The sequence below is a fragment of the Sander lucioperca genome, chromosome 15 (genome assembly GCF_008315115.2).
Source record: "Sander lucioperca isolate FBNREF2018 chromosome 15, SLUC_FBN_1.2, whole genome shotgun sequence".
Classification (NCBI taxonomy): domain Eukaryota; kingdom Metazoa; phylum Chordata; class Actinopteri; order Perciformes; family Percidae; genus Sander; species Sander lucioperca.
Genome location: NC_050187.1, coordinates 25,796,772 through 25,807,918, shown reverse-complemented (window position 1 = coordinate 25,807,918; position 11,147 = coordinate 25,796,772). Strand labels below are relative to the sequence as shown.

Here is an 11,147-nt window from a genome sequence, read left to right as displayed (position 1 = left end):
GGTGTCAGATGTAATGAAGGGTAATGAAGTAAAAAGTACAACATTTCCCTCTGAACTGTAATGAAGTAGAAGTATAAAGTAGCAGAAAAACATTTCAGCATCACTCACTTACTTGTAATAGTGTCAAATGTAGTGTATGAAGTTGCAATACACAGTATCGACCACAGGCTTGCAGACGTGAAACGACCAATTGTGACTACAAACAATGACTACAACTCCCGGCATCTGTCTGAGTTTACGGAAATAGGAGCCGTTGTTCTGATGATTGCCTCGTTTGGTATTCACGGTACACGCATGGGGGCGGTGCTATAGGTTACGATTGTAGGAGACACTCACCTCCGGGCACGCCGGTGTATCAAAACAAACGCAACATCGTTGAGAATCGATTACCGTTACTACGTGCGAGATATGATTGTTGCTGTACTGTAGCTAGCTAGTTGTTGTACATAGCCTAGCCATGAGCATAGCATCTGTAGTTAGTAATACTGTATAGCGTGCTTTAACTTCAGTTATTCATCAATGAAACCGTTGGACTCAGATGAGGAGCAGCTGGGTGCTTACCAAAAGGAGCTGAGACGTAAGTTAGCTAAATGCTAAATTAGGTGCCAAATGTGTTAACAGCTAGCTAGTTAACGTTAAAGATAGAGGCGTTAAGCTAAATGGTTAGTTAATATAGCATACAGTAACTGTGTTACAGCTGGGGGTCCCTGGGTTATAGTCGTAAAGTCATTGAAACTACGGTTCCAGAGGAGAGGGCGATTAAAGTCGTATCACTGCCACCTGTTGCTGATTCCTGATCATAGATCCTGATAGAAAAATCAATTCGCTTGTCTAAATCTAACTTACATTTCCAAGAAAACAAACATTAATGTGTCATGCTCCAATTTCAGATTGTTAATATTACTTAATTGCCAGGACATCAAGGTATAGCAACATAAGTTGACAGTAAAGGTAAATTCTAGATATTCTATATTTGGCCAAAACTGGAGAACTGTCATTGAATATGTTAGACTTTTTTTCACATCAGATATTTAGACTTTTCATAGTACGAAAAGAAAAAAATATTATAACATTAACAATGGCTAATTAAGTGTCCCAGTAACTCATGATAGTAGTGTGGCAGCATGCACAATACCAGCTAAATAATATGCAGCCATCATTATTTAACTAAGTCTCCACCAATTCGGTGCTCGTTAATTGTGTATGGAAAGTGCAAGTGTTATAGTTCACACAGACACAAACTAAACTCATGGGGCACAAAAAAAATATACAGTATGAAACCTATGTGTGTATATTGGTTTCAGAGCGGGCCAACCAGAGCATACAGCAACTGAGCAGTGCTCTGGAACAGCAGAGCTCTGATGAAGAAGAGGTGGAGGAGCCCAGAGGCAGCGGTGGCAGCCTCTTCACCGCCCTGATCGAAGAGGACAACGCTGCATGGAGTCAAAAGACACAGAGTGAAGCAGGTGACTCAGTGATTAGTTGTGGGACAACTGTCTGACAAATACATTTGTGTGCACCACCTGGAGATTTCCCTGTTCATCATCTTGTTGACAGACAATGCACAACATTATAATAAAATGCTGTGTGTGTGTGTGTGTGTGTGTGTGTGTGTGTGTGTGTGTGTGTGTGTGTGTGTGTGTGTGCGTGCGTGCGTGCGTGCGTGCATGCGTGCGTGCATGCGTGCATGCGTGCGTGTGTCTTTTGGCCTTGTAGTTAATCAGCTGAAGAGCCTTCTACTGAAACAGTGCAGAGAAATTCCTTCTCCTCTGTCTCCTTCAAAGAAACAGTCTCCAGCCAAGGTAGAGTATGCAGCTCTGTGTGGCTAAACGTTTAAATGCATTAGACCTAAGGAATGCCACTTACAGAATTATCTGTCAGGATTGGATACATTCTCCATCGTTAAATGTAGTAAATCATTCAGGCTTTTCCATCATATTAATATTTTGCCTGCCATTCTGCTGTGTTTTGCCTAATTATTTTCTTCTGTTAGAGAGTACAGCAGGAGGAAAGGTCCAACTTGCCTACCTATCAAGATTTGGTCCCAATGATTCACAACCAGTCAGAGTACATTCAACACCTAGAAGCTGAGGTCAAATTGTGCAAGGTATGTGCACAAATGTGTGTGTGTGTGTGTGTGTGTGTGTGTGTGTTTATATTTGCAGTCCTTTTTACTATTGTGCTGATTTGGATATGTTTCGATTCATTTCTCTGGGTGCGTGACTTCAGGAGGAGTTGCAGGGGATGAAACAGCGGATCAGAGTGGTGGTGGTGGAGAATGAGAAGCTGCATTCAGACCTCAAATCCAAAGCTGTAGATGAATCTCTGAAAGACTACACGTTCCGAAACTCCACGGTACTGTGTGTGTGCGTGTGAAAATCATGTGATTTTTGTGTTTGTGATATTATGTGAAATGTATTTACATTCTTAGCATATTTACGAGGGAACATACATCATCATAGGTCAAATAAAGGATGATATTTTTGTTTAAAGTGTAACTCTCACCAAAATGCAACCTCGGGTCTTTTTGTGAACGTACCTGAGTCAAACTTTTGTTTAAAAGCATATTTAGGACAGAATTGCCACTTTTAAGATTTAACGTATTTTCGTTTTTCGGTCAAATGGCCTTTTGAATGGGAGTCCTAGGGGCACTTTTATGCTAGCCTCAAAATAGCTATTTTTAAAACACTAAGAAGGCTCAACACAACATGAAACTTTGCTCGAAGTATCCCCAGGGGCTCTACACCTTAATGAAAGCATTGAGAACATTGTTTGTGTACCCAGAGTTTACTAAAAAGAAAGGTTTTGAACAACTCACGGTAGCTCTTGTTGTTTCCGGCTGCTACCACCTCGGCAGTCAAAACGAGTTGATATCCGAATGCGAATGAACGGACTCCATATGAGGCTCCTTTTTCAACTACGAGGTCAATATTGTTTTTCAATAACAACAAAACAAGAAATAATCCGTGCATTTATATGGAACACAGCTTTAGGAGTTTTCCATCTTTACTCTCCTCCCTGTTATGTTGCATTCGGAAATCGATTGTTTTTGACTGATAAAATGGCTGCGGCCGGAAACAACAAGACCTACGGATCTAAGGTTGCATTTTGGCGAGAGTTACACTTTAAGTTACAGACACTAGGATTGCCTCTGTCCTTTACATTAGCCTACAGAAATTCAGTATAGTTGTAGATATTAGAGCTATCTTCAGGAAAAGTGGGTTGTTAAGTTACATCATGCATTGTCAAACGATTAGAGGACATTTGAACTACGCTATACAGACTCAGGATGACACTGACATTTTTCAAATTAATGATCACCTTGGGAAGAGTGGCTCATCATCTGCACTGATGTGTTCTTCAGGTGAATGAGAGTATGGCAGCCAACAGCCACAGCATGCTGCAGAGAGCAGAACACACCACATGGAAAAATGAGCTGGTAGGGATGATGGATCTGCTTTCTACTCTCCTCCAGTTACTGTTTAGTCCTTATTCTCCATCTCCAACCCACATGGTCCTCAGCATGTCATGACATTTCTGCAGTATCACAGTAGTTTGTGTAGAAAAGAAATGTTGGGCTAATTTCTCTGGGGATGTGAAAATATCCAATAAACTTACAATTGTGTTATTTGTTTAAATAATATACACTCACCTAAAGGATTATTAGGAACACCTGGTAAATTTATCGTTAATGCAATTATCTAATCAACCAATCACATGGCAGCTGCTTCAATGCATTTAGGGGTGTGGTCCTGGTCAAGACAATCTCCTGAACTCCAAACTGAATGTCAGAATGGGAAAGAAAGGTGATCTAAGCAACTTTGAGCGTGGCATGGTTGTTGGTGCCAGACGGGCTGGTCTGAGTATTTCACAATCTGCTCAGTTACTGGGATTTTCACGCACAACCATTTCTAGGGTTTACAAAGAATGGTCTGAAAAAGGAAAAACATCCAGTATGCTGCAGTCCTGTGGGCGAAAACGCCTTGTTGATGCTAGAGGTCAGAGGAGAATGGGCCGACTAATTCCGGCTGATAGAAGATCAACTTTGACTCAAATACGCTCGTTACAACCGAGGTATGCAGCAAAGCATTTGTGAAGCCACAACGCACACAACCTTGAGGCGGATGGGCTACACCAGCAGAAGACCCCACCGGGTACCACTCATCTCCACTAAAAATAGGAAAATGAGGCTACAATTTGCACGAGCTCACCAAAATTGGACAGTTGAAGACTGGAAAAATGTTGCCTGGTCTGATAAGTCTCAATTTCTGTTGAGACATTCAGATGGTAGAGTCAGAATTTGGCGTAAACAGAATGAGAACATGGATCCGTCATGCCTTGTTACCACTGGGCAGGCTGGTGGTGGTGGTGGTGTAACGGTGTGGGGGATCCCTTTCGCCTTCAGAACTGCCTTAATTCTTTGTATCATTGATTCAACAAGGTACTGCAAGCATTCTTTAGAAATGTTGGTCCATATTGATAGGATAGGGCAAACAGTATTACTATGGTGTTCCTAATAATCCTTTAGGTGAGTGTATATGCTTCCAAATTGTATTTCTAACTTGTTTTGTGCATTCATTTGTAATTGGCTCCCACTGAATATATATTTCAAGTGCTCAAATAGTTCAGTTGTTATGGAAAAATGTGGCAAAATCACAATCCCGTCTCATCCCATGTTTAATTGCATCCATTGATTCAATGAATGGAATTATTCAAGGTACATACAGTACATAGTCAGTTCTGAGAAGTGTTGTCTTTCTTTAGGAACAATTGAAAGTGATCTACCAGGCCCAGATTCAAAGCTTGGAGGCTCAGGTCATTTCCCTCAGGTCAGTATACTCTGTGAAGCCAGTGTAGCCAGTAAATATGACTTTTTCTTGTCTTTTTTGAATTTTTTTTGTTGTTTAAGCCTTAGAAGAGCAATACTGAGCTCCTTTCCTGCCCCTTTTCTCGATCTGTGTGTCCATATCTCCTCTTTTGCTTCCATCTTCAGGAAAGATCTGTCGGTCAGTCAGAAGGAGTGTGAGGAGGTGAAGGTTCGTCTGAGACACCAGGAGAAACAGGCTGCAGATGCACTGAGGGCTGATGGAGCTCCCCGTGTGGCAGGGTTGTGTCTGAAGTGTGCACAGCACGAAGCTGTGTTGGCGGGGACTCACACAAATCTTCATGTCCAGGCTATTGACAGGCTCACAAAGTCAGTGTACAATACATTTTGCAACTGTAATCAGTCATAAGTTAGCCACAGTTTATCAGCTTTTCATACTCACATAGTTTAAGTATATGATTAATATACCTTATCGTACCTGGTAGAGTTTTTGTTGATATGTCTTAATTATGTGTCTGTAAGAGATTTTCTGATTGCTCATGTTTTTATGATGAACTGTTTTTGTTAGTAGTGGCAAAAAAGGAAACAACATATTCAAAGAAAAAAACTTTTTTTTAGGGAGCGTGATGAGTTACTAGTGGCTCTGCGCGCTGTGCGGGCTAGTCAGCAGGAGGCACAACAGAGGGAGTGGTCATCTTGTCTCCAAGTCAAACAGGCTGTGGAGATGGCAGAAGAAGCGAATCTGCACAAAGCTAGGGTCAGAGAAACCTATGCACTCACCTTTCCATCTGTGTTAGTTAAAACTGTATTTTTGATTGGTAAAGCTCTTTCACTTAGCCAAAAGATTCCTCCTCAGTTTGTCCTCTAAAATTGTGTTTCCTCTTCTTACTGTGGCTGGTTACCTCTGGCAAACCTGTTTGTATGCATGCAGGTGGAGGTGCAGTGTGAGCAGCTGTCCAGGGAGCTGGCTCGACAGAGGGAACAACTAGAACGAGAAGCACAGGGCTCGCAGGAGAGACTGTCTGAGGCCAGAGAGGAGGGCCGGGCTGAGGCCCGCAAACAGAGAGAGGAGCTGGCACATACAGTAAATCATACTTTTTCACTTTCACTCTTATTTAAGTTCTTAAAGTTGCTGTAAAGACATTTGTATTGTTCAGTAGAAAATGCCAATGGAAAATGTGTGTGTTTGTTTCAGGTGTCCAGCCTCTCCCAGCATGTTGCTGAGTTGGAAGGACAGCTAGACAGAACTCACAGAGACAAGAGCACACTGACCAATCAGCTGGAAGATGCTCTTGGCAAACTTGCCAGTCAGGAACAAGACAATACCAAGGTATACTATGAATGCAACATACTGTATATGTATGGTTAATTATTATTGCACTTTTGCTGCTGGACCAGCACTTAAAAAAAAATGTCTCTAGCTTTGAAGGAACAGAGGTAAAGAACACTCCTGATACTCAGATGCAGTCTGTACTGTATACTTGTAATGCTTTTGTAAATCCACTGGGTGGCAGCAAAGGTTTATTAATTTCAGCATTTATTTTCGATTGCTGGAAAGGTAAATTTTACACAAGTGCATAAATAAACAAGTTTAAGGTAAATAAAAAAGCTACATTTGAACATGCTTAGTTCATGTTTTTTATCATGTTATATTGCAAAAATGATGGGTATGTATGCATGCAAATGCCTAGTGGGCTGCAAGGTGAAACTGGAAGACTTCAAGCGTTGTATGTCAGCAAATATTCACCCTGCTGAAAGGTCTTGAAGACACCAAATCCATACCAGTACTAGCTTACCGTGTGTGGTATAGATGACTCTGAGCTCTGGCTGTGCTGAGTTAGGGCAAATGAGAAATCAAATTTTCAGTGTCACATTTTTACATCATTAAGTGTTTTTGATCGCTAATGTTGTATTGTTAGTAATAAATGATTATGATATAATGATGGGATTGTAAGTAAAACTAATAGCCAACAGAAGAGTAATTATAATATACTATAATAGCTATGTATATGTATAGATCAGTGAGCTTTAGCCTGGAAAAAAGACTTATTGCAAGACAGGGTCTTATGATTTAAATGAAGGACCTAGATTCCTAGTTAAGGATAGGGTAAGATGATAAAATAAAAAACACTGGCCAAATAATTGGGAAATGATGAATTAACGGACAGAAAATAATATTGTTAATCAAAGGACTAGCTGTATTTAATCACTACGTGTCATCTCTAGGTGTGTTTGGAGCTGCGATATCAGCTCAGTCAGGCCCAACTGAAGAAAGAGGAGGCAGAGAGAGAACTCCGAGAGCTCAACACCAAGACCAGCAGACAGATGGAAAAGGCTGCACAGGTACGTCTGGATTCAACCCATTGAATAGTTCAGATTTATTATTTATTAGATCAATTAGATTATATCAGTAGTTTCTAAGCCCGCCAATGACCAGTTAATTTAGTCGATAATTTAGTAAGCAGTCACCATTTTTTGAGGAAGGTGTACTGAGGTATAAGAAGGAAAATCAAGAACCACTTAAATATTTATTTCCATACTTCCAAATGTATTACTTATCATTTATACAAGCATCAGATATCCAAACTGTCTACTGGAAATAAATATATGCAGTGCAAGAGAAGTCCTGGTTACACTTTTAAATGACACAGGGCTTGTTAAATAGAATGCCTCATAGAAAATATGAATTGACCTGATATTTCAAAATACAATTTTACTGTTTCGAATCAAACTTTTCAAATTTTGAATATTAGATGATCTAATTATTTCCTTCCACTCAACCTTTAGGTTGAGGTTGTAATCAGCGTTATATGTTTTGTTTGTCTGAGGACATAAGGTTGGTTGTTGTGAAAGATTTCCTCACCTCCTCTTCCCTCTCTCCTTCCATCTCTGCGGGACAGGAAGTGGAAAGGCTGAATTCAGAGCTGGTTGGCTGTCGGCAGCATCTGGAGGCGGTCCAAAAGGACGGGAGCCAATGGCAGGCCGAAGCCCTGAGCCTAGCAGAACAGCTGGCAAATGCCCAGCGCCAACTGCACCTCACCAGGTAGTACCTAATCCTATTATACATGCCCCACACACACACACACACACACACACACACACACACACACACACACACACACACTCACACACACACACACAGCACTCCCCTCTGCCCAGCTCCTGCCCAGCTCAGCCCAGTCCAGTTCAGACCAGCACACCAACTGTACCGCACCAGGTAACAGCTAATCCTATTATACAAACCACACACACATAAACACACATGCATGCCACTGTGCCATGGTCCCGGTACCAACTGGACCTCACCAGGTCACCTTTAATCCTGTTAAGCATGCCACAACATAATGCAACACACACACACACACACACACACACACACACACACACACACTGCCCACTCTGTGCCACCAGGCCAGTGCCCAGCCCAGCAACAGCTCCAGCAGAGCCAAAATGGCGCCTGAGCTTTACTTCTGTCCCTGGCACACACACACACACACACACACACACACACACACACACACACACAGAAAAGTGCGGCTGATGGTCACTGGACAGCCTGGCCTCAGTGCCACCTGCCAGTGCCCTGCACCCGTTCTCACAACAGGCGCTACCGGCTCCCTTCCCTCTTACCTCCATATTCTCTCTTTCCATCTATTTCTGCATCTTTTTATCCCATTTTTTTCCCCTGGTGCTCTATAACGCTTCCTCTGTTATTCTTTTATCCATTCGTCCCACCCATCTATACAGTTATCAATATTTCTTTTCTACCTGCAGCTTTTTTGTCTGCATGTCCTAAGCTGTCATTCCTTTTTTATACTTTAAATAATTCATTTTGTTTTTTACTCTATCATCTTCTCTTCTTTTCCCTTTATTATTATTCTTCCGTCCTCTCCTGTCCTCCTGCATTCCTCCCTTCTCCTTTCCTTTCCTCTCTCCCTCCTGTCAGCTGCTGGCTGCTGTTCCCTTCCACACCATCCACAGACATGGCCATGCCAGCCGCCCAGGGCACTCTCTCACCTCTGCTGCCTACAGCCGGGGTGTCTGAGTTGGGCACAGATGTGGTGATGGTGCCCTGTGGTGCTGGAGGCTGCGGGATATAAGATTGTGTAATCTATAAGTGTGTGTATTTGTTTGTGTATTTGTTTGTGTGCGTGCGTGTGTGTGTGTGTGTGTCCACTGCAGCTCCCGGCTTGATCTGTGTTTAAGTGTGTTTGTCTGTCAGCTGGCCAGCGCTGACACACTGGCTGCATGGGGGGCAGTCATGTGTTTAAGGGATGAGGTAAGAAGCGTGTGTCTGTGTGTGTTTTGCAGCCAGCTGTGGAGAATGACATGAATATTGATGTGGCAACAAGATAACTTTGACCTGTACTAGAGTAGCCACTGGCCTAAACCATTTTACTGCCATGTGTGCGGGTGTTTGTGCATGAGAGAGTTTATAGTTTTATCTATCCGCAGATGCATACTAGAGGTTTGACAGCTGTTGACTTGGCTGAGCATGTAGCCATTCAAATTCAATTTGGGTCATTAGCAGTAAAAGCCACTTCTGATACTGATTTAATATGGATCATTCTTTTCTTCCAGTAGTGCATGAGAAGCATGTCCACGTTCAGTATCACACAGTTACATTTAAAGTCATGTTTAGAGCAAAGCTTTTTAAAAAGCGGTGTTGGATCACAGTCATTAAAACTATAAATCCCCACAGTAATAACAAAAATAAAGAGACTAAAATATTGTCACATGATTGAAGATCACACAAATCTGCAGGTCTACCTTTTTAAGGAGCTAATTCTGCCCATGCTTCAAGCAGAATTAGCTCCTTAAAAAAGATGGGTTTTGTATTACTAAATACAAGTTGTATTTAGTAATACAAACCCGTCATACCAATACAAACCCATCATACCATTTTTTAATGCATTGCCAAGTTTCTAAACGGTTGGTGTGGTATCATACTCTGTTATGACTTTAACTACAAAACAACAAAAATTAAATCTACACCTAGAGCACCAGCTAGACATATGCTGCAATACACAAATTACACTGTTGGGCCAAAATCATCATCATCATATTTGACAAACTGGCACATCATAAATGTTACTTCTATGCTCTATTGTAGTATTTCTGTAATCCTGAACATTCACACATTCACACCTGCTGCTGTTGTTGTTGTTGTTGTTGGGTGAGACATGATAATAATTTAAATAAGGGGATAACTGCGTACACTTTATTCTAAGGCATTCATAAATGTGTGAGCAATTACAAACAGATTGAGGGAGAAGTTCCAACCCACCTGTATCACTTTTGATGTTATGCTCATCGTTACGCTTAGCATTGTGAATACGGAGATAGGAACTCTGGAGCAAAAAGTCTACTGAGGACACACTGAGGATTTTAGTTTCTATTCTCATCACTCACAGTTAAGCTGTTCAGCAGGCTTGTTTTCCCAAACTGTTTTCTTAGAAGCTCATAAAGTCTTTCCATCCATCCAATGATCCATCCATGTCTGTGGATATAACATCAGAGTTTTTAAAGATGGTGTTTAAAGTATCGTTGAGATACGTGCAGATGAAGGACGGCATCTAACAAAACAGGAAAACTGGACATTTTTGGAGCAGCGTAGAATGCAGGCATCAAACACAGATCCACACACATCCACATGTCCCGTACACACCTCCTGAGATTTGGTCAAAGCCTTTGTCCGTCCTCAGGACGTGTTTTTTTTCCTCTTTTTTTTCCCCTCGCTTGTCATGTGCTCTATTGCTTTTTTCTCCTGCTGTTCCAAACTAAACAAATAAACCTCAAGCGGTTGTCTCTATCCCCTCCCTCTACCTCTGTTTCTCTCTTTCTGTCTGTGGGCCTTCTGGGGTTATGCAGAACTACATGTAGTTCATTCATAGTCATGCCTCTGTTTTCCCTCTCTTGTTCACGGCAGAGCCATGCAAAAGTCTTTGTAGCTGTAGTGGGCTGATCTGTGTGAGATTCACAGTAGCGTGGCTGGAAGGCATTTGTATGACCAGCCTTGGAAGGCAGCTCTTTGATTCGCTCTCTGCAACTTGCACGCTCTGCTCTTTCATTCTGTCCTCGTCTTGTGGCCCAAATGATCACAGCCTGTCTTCAAACAGGGGACATGAAGCACAGACAGCCTCTGTTTGATTTCTGATAGCCCTACCTTCCTTTGTGATAAACAAACACACACACACACACACACACACACACACACACACACAGTGCAAATGTGCACACTGATACGCACATCAGTCGAAACCACATGCCTGTACACACAGACTCTCATACACACAGATGCGTGCACGCATCCGGGGGTCCC

The 11,147-nt window shown here is 42.0% G+C and overlaps 1 protein-coding gene across 5 annotated transcripts in view; it reads left to right on the top strand.

Moving 5' to 3' along the window:
• The first annotated feature begins 247 nt into the window (after window positions 1-247).
• The window catches only part of sdccag8 (SHH signaling and ciliogenesis regulator sdccag8), a 64,703-nt gene continuing 53,803 nt past the window's right edge, over window positions 248-11,147 (top strand). For 2 of the 5 annotated variants that reach the window (XR_004106599.2, XM_031308643.2), the window contains exons 1-13: window positions 252-577; window positions 1,305-1,466; window positions 1,717-1,802; window positions 1,994-2,107; window positions 2,230-2,355; window positions 3,365-3,439; window positions 4,765-4,829; window positions 4,994-5,194; window positions 5,444-5,582; window positions 5,757-5,909; window positions 6,021-6,155; window positions 7,052-7,168; window positions 7,726-7,868. Coding sequence is in view for 4 of the 5 variants with exons in the window: in XM_031308643.2 (XP_031164503.1) it covers window positions 520-577; window positions 1,305-1,466; window positions 1,717-1,802; window positions 1,994-2,107; window positions 2,230-2,355; window positions 3,365-3,439; window positions 4,765-4,829; window positions 4,994-5,194; window positions 5,444-5,582; window positions 5,757-5,909; window positions 6,021-6,155; window positions 7,052-7,168; window positions 7,726-7,868 (1,574 nt within the window). In the remaining variant the exon portion in view is untranslated. Of the gene's footprint in view, window positions 578-1,304; window positions 1,467-1,716; window positions 1,803-1,993; window positions 2,108-2,229; window positions 2,356-3,364; window positions 3,440-4,764; window positions 4,830-4,993; window positions 5,195-5,443; window positions 5,583-5,756; window positions 5,910-6,020; window positions 6,156-7,051; window positions 7,169-7,725; window positions 7,869-8,771; window positions 8,941-9,007; window positions 9,534-11,147 lie in introns of those variants that run through there. The other 3 variants (XM_031308654.2, XM_031308649.2, XM_031308636.2) reach the window with 3 other exon arrangements.